At 39.6% G+C, this 16,262-nt stretch overlaps 1 protein-coding gene across 5 annotated transcripts in view; it reads right to left on the reverse strand.

Moving 5' to 3' along the window:
* FLNB (filamin B) overlaps window positions 1-16,262 on the reverse strand; it is a 329,582-nt gene that overhangs the window by 176,065 nt on the left and 137,255 nt on the right. For all 5 annotated transcript variants that reach the window (XM_073592228.1, XM_073592229.1, XM_073592227.1 and 2 more), the window contains exons 5-7: window positions 13,636-13,754; window positions 6,296-6,373; window positions 1,453-1,615 (exon numbers count right to left, since the gene is read on the reverse strand). In XM_073592228.1, coding sequence (XP_073448329.1) covers window positions 1,453-1,615; window positions 6,296-6,373; window positions 13,636-13,754 — 360 coding nt within the window. The remainder of the gene's footprint in view (window positions 1-1,452; window positions 1,616-6,295; window positions 6,374-13,635; window positions 13,755-16,262) is intronic.

Here is a 16,262-nt window from a genome sequence, read left to right on the forward strand (position 1 = left end):
TTTTTTAGCAAAAAAATATAATATACGTAACAATCTTTTTGCTCATGTCAGATCCCCAAAATTTCCTAAGAATGCAGAATATTTGGCAAACCCAATGTAAAAAAATAAAAGGAGCCTATTTCTGCCCAAAATCCATGAACTATCGGGTAGGACCAAAAGCAAAAGAGGAAATCAGCAGCCTGGCCACAGTCTCCGAAGCAATCCACTAATTGTCGCAAACCCATCCTATATAGACGGGCAGGAGTAAGATGAGAATGATGGAAAATTTTTAGCTGTATAATTCTATCCTTAGACAATATAACAGTTTTTATAAGTGTTGCTAAACTCAGTTCATTCTTCGTATGAGTGGTATATCTAGGGATGCCCATCTGTGCAGTATTAAATCTATTGTTTGGTCCTTATAACAGACTCCAATCCTAAACAGGTGCATGCATAGATTGCTGCCTTAAAGCCCAAAAGAAGTTTGAGGTCACTTAAAAATTTGGATTTGCAGAGAACTGTACGCTCTCACTGTTTTACTGTTATTTTTCAATGTAAATCAGTCACAGAGATTAGAAAAGCATGTGTTCTGTATTATGCTACAAAGAAAAACTGCTGCTCTCTGCACTGAAACAGTGGTCAGGCACACTAGAGACCAGCAATCAACTAAGTTCCTGCTTTCGTCTGATTGCTGGCCTAGAGCTCTGACTTAATGGAGAGGGTGCAGACTGTATAAGACAGGGACATGCAATTAGCGGACCTCCAGCTGTTGCAGAACTACAAGTCCCATGAGGAATAGCAAGACTGACAGCCACAAGCATGACACCCAGAAGCAGAGCATGATGGGACCTGTAGTTTTGCAACAGCTGGAGGTCCGCTAATTGCATATCCCTGGTATAAGAGATTGCTGCTTCCACAAAGCGCAAGATCCCCCGTATTCTGCTTTACAGACACAAATAAAACAGGACATGGAAGAACGTATCATTTCCTTGCGCACCAAATGTATTTAAAGCATATGACCTAGAGCTTAAAATGGGCAACATTACTGTTAGTATTTGCACTTCTTTGAATAACTCTAACGGACCTCAGGCAAACTTAAAGAAAGGTACCCATCATCCAGTTTGTTGCATACTGGTCTCCCCAGGTACACCTTGGGAGCTATGAAAGGAAAAGGGAGGTCTAGATAGGTCAAACTCAATCAGCTTTACACCTGTGACCATCACCAAGTCAGAATATGAAAGAGAAGTTGAGTTGCCATGTTGTATAGCCATTCTGTCGTGAGGCCAGCATCTACAAGTCATGTTACACAGTGGTCAATCACAGGAATTCTCTGGACTACATTGAGCTTCTTTGACCCAAGCACCTTCTGGGAAAAGAACTCTTGAATAGTACTCATAACAATGAAAACAATTCTAAGATAATTTTGCTTTGAAACCCAAGTAGGAAAATAATTAAGAACAGAACAATACACACCTGCAGTATAAATGTCGAAGTAGGTGGGTTTATTGGCAATGTTACCAGTTGCCTCCAATCCAGGTCCTTTAGCTGTGACTTTACTGGCGTCTCCCTGAGCCTTCTCAACATCCACTTCAAATGGGCTCTTTGAAATGTGCTGACCGGCAAAGAGCACAGTAACCTATAAAACACAACATTAAACACAAAGAGTTTGGGCAGCGTGCACAACTTAGAACGGGGCTTAACAAGCAACAGATTCAAGTGTAGAGTGTTAAAAGATTGACACTGCCATAAAACTGGGGTGGGCCGATGCCTGTCTTGGCTTGTTAAGTGTTGCAGTTCCCAAAATAAAGATCAATTTAAAAGCAGAGGCTTCAAGATAGATTACACATTTTTATTTCTTTCAAGATGTGTCTAGGTCTATGATAAAAACATTTTTATTAAAGCAGGAGAATCTTAAATCAAAGAGGTCTCATAAAAATACATGATGTAATCTGGCAAAGCTGTCTGGCAGCCCACGTCAAAAATGCCAACATACAGCTGAAATGTAAAGGATGGCTTTGGGGTAGCCTTATGTCATGGCTGGACTGCCTGTGTCAACAGCTTGTTAATGACATCAGCTTTACAACCTATATCTGCCACAAGCCAAGTCTAAACGCAGATTCCCGTGACAGATGGTTTAGGAAATGACTTGGTTTTATGGGGTCCTACTGACTGAAATCACTTAAGATGTCACTAAAACATTTTTAGAGGCAATGAGCAACATACAAAGCACAGTAACCTGGAACAATAATCAGAATTTACCACTCAATGGTGTGGATCGGCTATTGAAAGTAATTTTTTACCATAGCTAAAAATCAACAAGCACTAACAGCTGAGGTTCCTGAAGACATCACATACAACCAGCTACAAACTGATTAGGGAACAATCATAGGTCTGTAAGGCCTTTAAACAAAGCTGCTGTTAGAAACGACAGGGCCCCACACAGTCCCCAATTAACACAGTTTATGCTTCATTTATAAAATGGACATAGTGAGTGTTTGGTACTGATCACTTATTGTGTTCATTCAGGAAAGGAAGGGGCTGGTAAATGACGATTACTGGACCATTCCCTCACTCTCCATCCAGAAGGATTCTATTGTAAGATTGCAGCTGCCTGCAGTAAGGAGAGGAGGGAAGCTGGCAGCACTGCAGGGGTAGGGGGGCCTGGAGTGAGAGTGAGGGTGATCAGTGAGGTGGTGGGGGGGGATTAATTACTGAAACCTGATCCCCTGTATGGCGCACTCTGCAGCAGCTGAAAGCTGGCAACAAGGAGAGAAGACAATGCCAGCTTTCAGCTGCTGCAGAGAGAGTCATACAGGGGATTGGTTCCAGTAATTTCCCTACCCCCCGCCAATCACCCTCCCTGTCCACATTCGATTCATCCTGCTGCCCGTGTCCCTCACTGGCCTGGGCCCCATACAGGAGGTCTGATGGTACCCCCTTATCCACAGCCCTGCCTTAAGACATAACCTGAGCAGGCTCTAGATGCACTTGTGGTATTAGCAAAGGAATTTTAGTGGCTTAGTGGTTAGCATGCCTGACTGGCGACACTAGGGTCCTCAGTTGGAACTGCAACCAGGATGCTACCTGCTTAGAATTTTCATATTCTCCCTTTGCTTGTGCGGGTTTCCTTTGGGTACTCCAGTTTCCCCCCATGCTCCAAAGACATGATGGTTGGCTATGCATGCTTGGTGGGGAATACGAATGAGTTTCGGTGTCCTCAAAACTCATCTCTAGCTAAACTCGGAACTTACATTTTTTTTCCGAGGTCATTTCCTGTCTTACAGTCTGTATCCTTGTTTTCGCAGCTCATTAGCAGATTAAAAAAATAAAGAATACGAGTTCAGAGTTCAGCTAGAGATCAGTTAAGAGGATGCCCAAGCTCACCTCTAGTAGGGACCTTGGAATGTAAGCTCCTCGAGGGCAGGGACTACTGTGAATTTGCAATATGTAAAATCGCTGCTCAAATTGTCTGCACTAAAAATACCTGAATTAAATAAATAAAATGTTGCAACCAATTACTATTATCCTCCATCTTCCCTCCAGTGATCAGGTCCTCTCCCCTCCCTCTGCCATATTTCAAAACAGGAAAATTTGCGATTCCAGACTACCTCTTATGTCTTTGAACTTTGGTACTAATTCTCAAGCTATATGGTATCCTTGTCTAACAAACGGATTCATTTGTGATTTTTCTCCATTTTGGGTGTAGGCTAAAGGAAAAGCAAGATGAGTGGGTCTTATAACAGAGGCCAATCTACAGCCCATCATTCTATGCCACTTTGCTGACACCATTGTCTTGTCACCTGACAAAATCAAATGTGTCAGCAACATAAAAGAATAGAGTTACGCTTTAACAAGTTTTAAACATTCTGATGGAAAACACCTCTTATTTTTCAAGTAATATAATCTATATATAGTGACTGCCACGCAAGCTATTTTTGTAATATAATATTTTTAGTTAAAATGTTTTTAGCAAAAACAAACAATAGCCATAGACTCACAACAGATCACTGCCCAAAGGGACAAATGGTAAGTTTACTATGTAGACATGGAATTAGTGTTCGTTTGTTCAAGAAGTGTTACATTAATCTAAAGTTGAATAATGTTCTACAGATGTAAATGTCCCTTTAAAATCAAACTCTTAAAAGAAAAAGCAATATGCAATTTTTCAGACTAAAAGGTCCCTTAATTCGCTTAATGCATATGTAGATGCCTAATAGGGATTTAATTACTGACATTATTGCTGGATCATGGATACTTGGTGTTTTGCACTTGGTGCCAGGTTTTGTAGAGTTCAACGCCAAGAAGTGAGGTATGTTTTTCTTTTTTTATACTACTCATAACTTGTGCAAATTCTTCCGAACTGCTGAGAATGACAACCACACTTTTCTTGTAACTATACACACATAAAACACACCACAAGTAACAGAATGACAAAGGTTTATAATTATAAAGCTGCTTATAATTGGTTTACTGATCATATGCCACTTGTTCGCTGGCAGATAACTGTTGGAAAATACAAGGGCTGTACCAAAAGTAAGCCAATAGTGGCATAATTTTTAATAACATGCATGGGTTGTTCAAATGTCACATGTTGGAAGAGTAACTCTTCCTTTATAGTAACTCCTCTTCTTTTTCATTGCAGGTAAATAATGGATTCAAAGCAAAAATAACATGCCATCATTAAGTTCTTGGTGAATGAGCAGTGCAGGTTGCCCGATATCTACAGAAGGCTACATACAGAATGTTTACAGAAAGGACATCATTGAAGAGAGCCACCAATGACAAGACTCTGGTGTTCTGGTCAATGGTGTTAACGCCATAAAAATTCTATAGTCGTCTGTAGCTATTGGACAGCCTGCACCCCTCCATCGTCAAGAATTACAATAGAGGAAGAGTTATTCTACCAACATGTGAAATTTTATTGACCTACTTTCGGTGCAGCCCTTGCACATTTGGTTAAGGTCTATTCCCTATCTGGATTAATTGACACAGCCGTCAGAGCGAGTCTCTTTCTCTGTCATTTAACACTTATTTTTGATACTCTTGAATAGAAAAGTCAGATCCTGGCAACATTAATTGGCCTTGATCCCTATCAAACATTCGCCATTTTTAACAAAAGAGCCTCTGCTCTTGCCTGTGGGCTCATATACAACACCCAGCAAATGAGCAACAAAACACTAAATGAAGTAAAAAAAACTACCCTAAATACAACACCCTCTAAGTAAAGGAAAGACTCAGAAAAGGGATCCCTTGGGATGAAACGTGTCCTTTGTGATGAAATGAATGAAGGGCGGGCTGGGATGTTGCTGTGTTTGGTGCAACTCGCACCAGGTAATGGGTTTGTAATACACACAGTGAGCTTTGGGATGTTGGTGCTAGTTATGCGCCAGGAGATATATGTTAAATCTTTATAGTTTTTAATACATAAATTGTTTTACACAATTACAGCCTGTTTTGTGTGTTACTCCTTACAGCCCCTCTTTGCAGCCACTAAGAGTGCTTATGATCTACTTCATGTAAAAATTGTTGTGGTTGGCCATCGGAGAATGCCTAGTATTTGCTCTTTTGGAAATGGGGTTAGTGAAGCAAAGGATTCTCATTTATCACATCAGGCATTTTACGATCTAATTTACTACTAGGAGTCTCAAAGTGAGAGTTCTTTTTCAGACATCAGCATGTTGGTGTACATGAGGTTTATTGATCACAATGGGGGTTTTGTAGATATTACCCTTGAATTATGGACACCTAATACTTTCCACATGGACATTTAAAATCTATGTAAATCCCCAACAATGACCCTCTCCTATTTGCTGTATTTTGGCTTGTTATCTAGATCATTAAAAGTGTTTTTTAATGTCGATTTAGCCTCTCCAGACCTAATCTTAGGACTACAAACAAATTTGTTACTATGCTTTGGTGATGAAGACAGTGGGATGGATTGAGTAGTTTTGCAAAACAATACTGGGCAGGGCTGTCGTCACTCAGTCCCCAAAAATGCTGTGTGTTGTTGACTAAGTGCACTTCTACCAGATCAGTGGATATTGTCCTGTACGTTCAGGTCCTTTAAATGGGTGGGGAGAAATGTAAATGGACTGCAGGGATGTTACGGCATTTGTTTTTTTCAATTTTGCCTTCACGTATGCTTTAACATCTAACTCGTTGCCCTGCAATATCTGCATAATATATACTGCACGATGAGAAAGGCTTTTCCTTTTTTTTTTTCTCATCAGCTTTTGTTACACTTATACAAGTTACATATACTATATTGTCAAGCTGGAATGGCATGGATCAATAATAATATTAATAGAGTGCTTACCTTGTGCATACCAGTCACTTTGGGTGCATACTCCACAGAGAAGGTCTTGTTCTTGTCATTGTTGGCTGTGACCTTGGCCTTCATGAAGACACACACAGGTTAATGGCTAAACTGGTGAGCAGCATTATTAGAATACTGTACATATTTGACATAACTGCTGTACAATAAATTTACCCTGCAACACAATTACATCATTCCAAAAGACACCTGGGCTTTATTCTTTAACATAAAACATAGGCCGACAAAAGTGTTGGGGATGAGGTGGAGAAAAGGTTGGGGCAATATATTTGCTCAGACAATGATCTGAGGGCAGACCATAAAACAAGTGAATCCTAAGTCACATTAACTATAGGTCCTATTTAATAAGTTAATGCAAAGACCCAATGCAAATAAGCCTGTATACTTTGCATGTTCATGTTTTCACACATCAGAACTACAGATACTATATACAAAAAAGAAGAGGCAGGCAGTGCAAGGTGTACAGAGTAACATAAGTGTAAGGTCCATAAACTGTGCCATTCACACAACGAACTGCGTCTACATGCTATGTGTTAAGATGTAAGTTCATGCATTTTAGGGTAATTGTTAATGCAATTTAACTGATGAAAACGGATGTGCATAAACTTTCATGAAGTAAACTGGTGCAAAAGGTTAAAAGCAGAAATATTAAAATTATATAAAACAGAAGATACAAAGCTAGCTCCTTTCCTACATCCTACAAAATAAAAACAAAGATAACTTGTGTGTTATTCAAGCTTACTTAAAGGAGTTCTCCACCTTGAGGTAGAGGTGGCCAATTTTGGACTAGTTGTTAAAAACTACCAAGGTGTCTGCTAGACGGTCTTAACAGCAAAGGGGCTCCAACAACATTTTCAACAAAAATAAAATCTAGAGGACTGATCTTTATGGATTTTAAAGATCATAAAGCAAACTATTTGTTCAGATTATTTTGTACCATGGTTACAAATCTTTTATTTCCTTCAATTTCTGCCCCAGCTGAAGACCTAGTCTTTCTACAGGCAAAGCTTCAATACTTCTAGGTAGTGTCAGAACTTGCAGATAAGCCCTGACCGTGTGTTTTTTGTAAAGGATAGGTTTTATTAAATTTTAGTCAGTAAAACACGTGCAATAACATATACAAAAATCTTAACAGTCTCACACATCTCATACTGTCTCGTACCAGGGTGGCTACAAGCATTTTAAGAAAATACAAAAAAAGTCACATCAATATTCAAAATCTAATAGCATATGTAGGGTTATGGCAGAAACCAGTATCTAGAGTAATAAGCATACAGGTAGCTGTAACCCATCTTTTTCAAAGATCAGCAGCTTCTTATTTGTAAGCAAGTTTGTATAATGGTAGAACATTAATTTAGCAGTTTTTTTCCAAGCGTGAAAAAGGGGAGGGGGAGATGGACTTCCTACCATATAAAGTAAAGTATACGTAATAAAACTTTAGAATATCTAGAAGTTCATAGGTCTCCAATAATGCCTAACAGGCCGTTTTTAAGTTGGGAAATGTTGCTAAGTCCCAGAGCTGAGGGGTTATAGCCATTGACTTTTAGCCAGAAGTCCCGGACATAACAGGTTCAGAAACAGTGGAAAAAGCAGTTTTTCTGAACTGCCTAAAAGCATACTGCAGTGGAGTACTTACTTGTTTAATTAGGTTTAGTAGATACAACATTTAATATAAATATTGAACACATCACCAGTATTCTAGGTAAATATATTTCTAAAGGTGCTACGGACATGATCTATTCACCACATGTCGGTAACAACCCATGCAATCCATACATACAAAGAAACCGAAACAAATACGTTCAGAAATTATGTTATGTGTAACAAAATGAAATGGCACAGGGAAAAAGTATTGAACGCATGAAGAAAGGGAGGTTCAAAAAAAGGCATGGAAAGCCAAGACACCAGCTGAAATCTATTAGTAATTTAGAAAGCTGCCCCTTGTCGGTGCAAATATCAGTTGGTTCAGTCTCAACTGATGGCCTATAAAAAGGAGTCTCATTACCAAGGTGTCACACAAGAAACATCTCATGATGGGTAAAAGCAATGAGCTCTCTCAAGACCTTCGCAACCACCTTATCGTTGCAAAAAATACTGATGGCATTGGTTACAGAAAGATTTCTAAACTTCTGAATGTTCCAGTGAGCTTCATTGGGGCCATAATCCGGAAGTGTAAAGAACATCATTTCACCATAAACCGGCCACGACCAGGTACTCCTCGTAAGATTTCTGACAGAGCAGTGAAAAGAATTATCAGAGGTGTTGTCCAAGAGCCAAGGACCACTTGTGGGAAAGCTTCAGAAAGACACGGAGTTAGCAGGTACAATTGTTTCAAAGAAAACAATAAGCAATGCACTCAACCGCCATGGCTTTTATGCATGCTCACCACACAAGACTCCATTGCTGACGAAAAAGCATATTGAAGCTTGTTTAAAGTTTGCTGCACAACATTTAGACAAGCCTGTAAAACGCTGGGAGAATATAGTCTGGTCAGATGATACCAAAATTTAACTCTTTGGATGCCATAATACACACCATGTTTGGAGGTCAAATGGCACTGCACTTCATCCCAAAATCATTATACCAACAGTGAGGTTTGGAGGTGGGAACATCATGGTGTGAGGCTGTTTTTCAGCATATGGTACTGGCAAACTTCAAAATCATTGAAGGAAGGAGGGATGGAAAAATGTTACAACACATTCTTGATAAAAATCTGCTGCCATCTACCAGGATGATGAAGATGAAACAGGGGTGGACATTTCAAAGACAATGATCCCAAACACAAAGCCAAGGAAACTCTCAATTGGTTTTAAAGAAAGAAAACAAAGCTGCTAGAATGACCCAGCCAATCACCTGACTTGAATCCAATAGAAAATCTATGGAAAGAACTAAAGATCAGAGTTCATACAAGAAGCCCACGGAACCTTCAAGATTTGAAGACTATTTGTGTGGAAGAATGGGCCAAAATCACACCTGAGCAATGCATTACAACTTGTTTCTCCATAAAGGAGGTGTCATTAACAACAAAGGATTTCGTACAAAGTATCAAATAAATTTCAGTTAGCATAGTCAATACTTTTTCCCTGTGTCATTCCATTTTATTACACATAACTCATTTCTAAACTTAATTTGTTTTGGTTTCTTTGTATGTATGGATTGCATGCATTACCGACATGTGGTGAAATTTTCAATAGCACCTTTAGAAATATATTTACCTAGAAAAATGGTGACGTGTTCGATACTCATTTTACCCGCTGTATATAGTTGGCGTGATGGAACAATTTTAGTTGCATCACTCTATCCCTTTAGGAAATCCCTGAGCCTTTGTATTTGTCTTTAAATTATGACAAGTCTTGGTCAGTAATTTGCAGCAATGGCGAAGGCCACTTAAAGTGTATCTAAACCAAAAAGCAAAAGACTAATATTGCAGATTACTAGTCCTTGGTTTGGTGGGTGCATTTTTCTTTTTTAAGCTTCTTTGCTTAATTTTCTCCTGATATTCCTGTAAATAACATTTCCTGTCCCTGGGGGGCTACAGCACTTCTCCTCGGTATTCTGATATGGACTACTAACATGTATGAATTTCTTCAACTCCATAGCACTGGGGGCAGGGTAATTCGTAGTTTATAGAAGATGGCTAGAAAGATATTCTTCTTCAGTGCAGCTCACATTTGTGGCAAGATCAACAGGTATTTTCTGTATTTGTGGAAAATGTTTTTTAAGAAAAAAAGAAAATCTAATGCAGGTACCAAATTTAATGACTGTAAGCTGCAACATCTTGCATTTTTGCTCATGGGTTTAGTTATCCTTTAAGTTGTACCTTTTAATATCTGGTCTTTCAATTAGTAGTAAGGGTTGAATAGAAAACTAGCTAGCTTGGTAGTATCTGGCCTTCTTAAAAGTTGCTCAAACAGGTATATAAGTTGATAATAGTGGAATAGTAATTTAGAGAGCAACTCAAATTCCTCTTGTAGTTTAGAGAATTACTTAAAGCGGAGGTCCACCGACCATTCTTTTTTTTTTTTTCAGCTATTCTGACACTTTGCTAAACACTATACAACACTCACTTGTTTGGTGTATTAATTCCCCCCGATGTCCGTTTTCGATTATAAAATGAACTTATAAAATCTTATGATGGCCGGTTCCATCTTGCTTGTGGGCATGAGAAGCCCACAAGCATCGATCTTTCTGGGATATGGTGAATGCGGCTCGTTCCTGCACATGCTTAACGTCTTGTCGATATAGGTCCCAGTCGGATAATGCCCTGGGCTGGACTGAGCAAGCGCAGCAAATGCGCAAACGGTACCGCCGAAAATCTCCAAGGATGATAAACAGCGGTTCATCCTTGGCAATTTTCGGCTGCTCCGTTTGCGCATGCGCAGTCCAGCCCGGGCATTATCCGACGAGGGGCCCATATCGTCAGAACAACTGGATTTCGCGGTGGCGTTCCGCACTGACGTATGGGCAGCATGACACTTAGCTCCCAGGAGACAAATATACACACCTACTCCCGCAGGAGTGACGAACAGGAAGTGCCACAATACAGACAGATTCCACGGTAAATACAGCACCAAAATTTTTTTTTCTTTTCATTTGAGCATTTGTTCATAGGGCTGATGGGGATAAGGTGAAGTTAAGAAATTGTGTGGACCTCCGCTTTAATTTCTTGTGATGAGTATACAGTGAGGGAAAAAAGTATTTGATCCTCTGCTGATTTTGTACAGTGGATATAAAAAGTCTACACACCCCTGTTAAAATGTCAGGTTTCTGTGATGTAAAAAAAAAAAAAAAAAGAAGGAGCCAAAGATAAATCATTTCAGAACTTTTTCCACCTTTAATGTGACCTATAAACTGTCCAACTCAATTGAAAAACAAATTGAAATCATTGATGATTAACCCCAAATAAAGTTCAGCTGTTCTAGTAGGTCTTTCTTGGCATCCGGGAGTCGGGGGGGGGAGGCGGATAAGCGGAATTTCCACTTTTGAGTGGAACTCTGCTTTAACAGTGAGACCGCATAAATAAAATATCCAGAAAAACGCATTTCAAAAAAGTGTATAAATGGATTTGCATTTTAATGAGTGAAATAAGTATTTGATCCCCTATCAATCAGCAAGGTTTCTGGTTCCCAGGTGTCTTCTATACAGGTAACAAGCTGAGATTAGGAGCACTCTTAAAGGGAGTGCTCCTAATCTCAGGTTGTTACCTGTATAAAATACACCTGAAGCAATCAGATTCCAATCTCTTCACCATGGCCAAGACCAAAGAGCTGTCCAAGGACATCAGGGACACAATTGTAGATCTACACAAGGCTGGGATGGACTACAAGACCATCGCCAAGCAGCTTGGTGAGAGGGTGACAACAGTTGGTGTGATTATTCGCAAATGGAAGAAGCACAAAATAACGGTCAATCTCCCTCGGTCTGGGACTCCATGCAAGATCTTACCTCGTAGAGTTTTAATGATCATGAGAACGGTGAGGAATCAGGTTATGGTTGCCACCTCATCCCTTTAAACCTGAACACATATTAATTACACAGGTTCTGTGGCTGATTAAAGGTGGTAATTAAACTCACTTGGTGCCTTATCTGCATTTAATTAGCCTCAGAACCTGTGTAATTCAAAGGTGTTCGGGTTTAAAGGGATGAGGTGGCAACTCTAAATCAGGTGGAGTTGGAAACATTATGCTTTGGGGGTGTTTTTCTGCTAAGGGGACAGGACAACTTCACCACATCAAAAGGGACGAAGGACGGGGCCATATACTGTCAAATCTTGGGTGAGAACCTCCTTCCCTCAGCCAGGGCATTGAAAATAGGTCTTGGATGGGTCTTCCAGCAGGACAATGACCCAAAACACACGGCCAAGGCAACAAAGGAGTGGCTCAAGAAGGTCTGGTCTCCAGACCTTAATCCTATACAAAATATGTAGAGGGAGCTGAAGGTTCGAGTTACCAAACGTCAGCCACAAAACCTTCATGACTTGGAGAGGATATGCAAAAAGGAGTGGGGCAAAATCCCTCCTGAGATGTGTGCAAACCTGGTGGCCAACTATAAGAAACGTTTGACCTCTGATTGCCAACAAGGGTTTTGCCACCACGTACTAAGTCATGTGTTGTGAAGGGGTCAAATACATATTTCACTCAGTAAAATGTAAATCAATTTATAACTTTTTTGAAATGTGTTTTTCTGGATATTTTTGTTGTTATTCCGTCTCTCACTGTTAAAATAAACCTACCATTAAAATTATGGACTGATCATTTTTGTCAGTGGGCAAACGTACAAAATCAGCAGGGGGATCAAATACTTTTTTCCCTCACTGTATATGACAGAGAAATATTATACCGCATGAGGACCCCTACAAATTTATATTGGACCAGCGCTGTGATGGGCAGACTCGCTGGTCAACAGACATGCACAGGAGGCAGAAAAAAAGCAGAAAGGGCTGTCAGAAAGTGCCAAAGCTTTTTCAGAGATTCATCAATGACAATGACAGGGAAGTTTCATAGACTTCAAGTGCTTACACTTCAAACCTACAACAGTGTGCCTCTCTTCGTTTAATGACAGAGTCTCTCTAAACACCTCAATCTGTCTTTTTAATAGCCTTCTGTAATCCTTTGTATAGCAGAATTAAAATTCATAGAGGAAGGGGCAGCACTGTGCGCCAATGAAACTTTAATGCCTTTTGAAGTGCCATGCCAATTGGAAGAGAGTAGAGTGATTTGCTGTCCCTTCACTATCCAATCACAATCCGTAGTGCTTTGAGAGCAGCAAATGGTCAAGGCCTTATATATAACAGGGAAGTCCAGATTATAAAACAAACTTACCAGAATTACAGGTAAGCCAGTACGATAATGCACGTACATATATTTTAACTGTATTCTGAGCAGTTTTTGCCTTTTTCAAATTTGAAGAACAAAATAAAAATGAAAGGGAGAATAATTATAAATAAAATTTTTATTAGGGCTTCTATAACAATAGGCACTTATAACTTCATTTATCGTTGAATGCATCCCTCTCTGGAAGTGGATGCCATGAACATATTTCATCTGTATCCCTTCTAGTGAACATCAATAGTGCTTGACATGTACCATTAAATATTAAAAGCATTGACACAGCAAGCAATGTGAACAATGGAACAATCCTGCCACTGTCTATCGGCAAGGTGGAATCCCAAGTAGACCTCCAAATGTGTAATCTGAGTATGGTTCAGAGTGATCTGGAATATATTTTGTAAAGTTATGACAAAGTACACATTGCTCTGACACCACAAAGCTTCCTTGACATTTTCCTTACAAGACTTGTGTGTGAAGTCCATGAACACAAACCTCTTCTCTTAATCCTTCAGGGTCCTCCACAAAGACCAGAACCTCCCCTTGTCCAGCGCTGATGGTTTCCACAGTGAATGGTGCGGGTCTTTTTACCATGTTTCCAGTTGGCTCCACACCTGTAAAAATATTAAATATAAAAACATTTCAGTTATGGACGTCACAGAACACTGGCACGCTCCACTTTTTTGCTACGAGTCAAAACATGCACACACAATGTGCAGGTATAAGTATGTAAATTAAGTTATACAACGTTTCACGACTCTATTCATTTTGCTTTGTTTTTGGATTTTTTTTCTGTATTAGCGGATCCCTTTCTAAGGAGAATAGAGTGAGTGAGACCTTTCTAGCAGCACGGTTCCATATATCATTTCCCATGTGTTATTCAGATGCATCCCCACCAGCACTTGCAGTATAGGTTGTTCTTGCCTACAAACCTAACTTTCCAAAAGTATGGCCTGCCCAAGACCACATTTTGCATTTTTCTTACACTGAGAAAAATACCTGGCTCCACCTGCTTGCCACCTAAATGGAAACCCCTACTGTCAACCTGGGGTATCAGTACTGGTAAAAAAGGCTTCTTGGACATTTCACTCTCTCTGCTTATCCCCTGAAATATGAGATTCATATTTGGCAAGATACAGAGGGATGCATTTCTGATCCCAACACTGAGACTGCTCAGGTGTTATAGGGAAGGTAGAGCCTCCCACTTGTGCCAGTTTGAATTTTTTTTTATAGATGAGCATAGATATAAGCAATAATTACAAGGTTTGCCAGATTCCTTCTCTTCTATTAACACTTTACTGAAAGAGATTTTTTAAAAATAAAACCAGAGTTTTACTTTAATGATAAAGAATATGAACCAGTATAAGAGGTGGTGCTTTACTTTTAAATAAAACACATTTTTTTATAACCAGACAGAGCTTTGTAAAGGTACGGTCTCTACTTATCTGAAGCATATTTGTTCCAAATCCCATTAAAGTAAAGTAGTGGTTAGTAGAGACCTGCTTCCTTATATTGGTGAGCAATGGAAACCTGGCTCCTTATAACAGTTGCCAGTGGAGATGTGGAAGCTTTCACTGGTGGCAAGTGGAGACCTTGCCCTTACATTGGTGGCGATTGAAGAAGTAAATGCTAATTTTGGTGGTCAGGGAAAAGTGGCCCCATTATAGTGGTGGTCTATGCAGAAGGGGGTGTTCAACATTTGTTGTCAGTGGAAAAGTGGTTTCTTATATACTGTATGTGATTAGTAGAGAAATAACCCTTTACATTGGTGGTCAGTGGAAAAATTGTCTTACACTGGTGGACAGTAGGGAAAACTAGTCGTTTACACTGGTGGATAGTGGAGAAGCTGCCCCCATTGGAGGTCAGTATAGAAGTAACCCCTTGCACTGGCGGTCAGTGAAGAAGAGCTCCCTTACCCTGGCAATAACGGGTAAGTTGCCCTTTATATTGATGATCAGTGGAAAAACAGGTACCTACATTGGTGGTCAGTGGAGAAGTAGCCCCTTACAATATTGGTCAGGGAAGATGAAGCTCCTTATATTGCTAGGCAGTGGAGAAGTAGCCCTTTATAATGGTGGACACTTGAGAATTGGGACTGCTATATTGTGGTTAGTGGTGAAGTGCCAACTTACCTTGGTGGTCAGTCATGAAGTGCCTCTTTACATTGGTGGTTAGTGGGAACTCAGCTATCCACATCAGGGCTATACTGCTCCCACACCGTTGTCTGTGGCTCAGCTGAGTGACGTCTCTATCACTGACATTCTTTAGAATGGTTCTTAAATTTTCTATTTACATGCGTTTCCTTTGCCTGCAGCCAGAACAGACTGCTTCCACCACACCATCCTGGTTTCTTACCCAGTGTGCCACCATTACTCCTTAGGAAGAACAAATTATGACTGCTTGGTGAGCAGACCATTTGCAAACACAAGATCATTGTTAAATGGTAGGGTCTTTTAAGACTACATAGTAAAAAGATGGATCATCGTGACATTTTCAAAAGAAAAATAGATCCTTACATAACCTAATATTACAAGAAGCCTAGTCACTATAATGAAAATCTTCCCTTTTATATTTTCTCACTAGAGCTTAGCAGCAATGGGTGTGCTAATGACAGGTTTCACACTGTTCTGCCACCACACCTCTGACTTTGCAGGATAAAACTTTCTCTTTAGGATTAGAGTGATCATGAAGCTCTCCGGTATAAGATGATAATTTGCGTGTTTACTCAAAACGAACATAATACATGAAATGACAGTTCAGCACATAAATCTAGTCTGCAAGGGCTGTATTTGCCAGTAAGTACTTAATTTGATAATTCAATAGCTAAAGAAAACAATGCTACTGGCTTCATACGTTTCAAAAAAAGATTTGGCAAAGTATTACATAATTGTTATTTAAAAAGAAAATCAAAAAACACAATCACATTTACTATTAAGAACCCTAGTGTGTATTATATAAAGTTTCTAACCCCAATTTGCAAATTCCAGCATTATGAAAACACTGAAAATATAAAAGGGGGCGGTTTATAAGAAAAGTAAAATGTGAACCAACAAGGAGAAACTGCCTCCATTAAACAGGTTTTGTCTTTTACGCTTTCTGAAAATAAGACTAGGAATCGGGTT

The sequence above is a fragment of the Aquarana catesbeiana genome, linkage group LG07 (assembly GCF_042186555.1).
Source record: "Aquarana catesbeiana isolate 2022-GZ linkage group LG07, ASM4218655v1, whole genome shotgun sequence".
NCBI classification, from domain to species: Eukaryota; Metazoa; Chordata; class Amphibia; order Anura; family Ranidae; genus Aquarana; species Aquarana catesbeiana.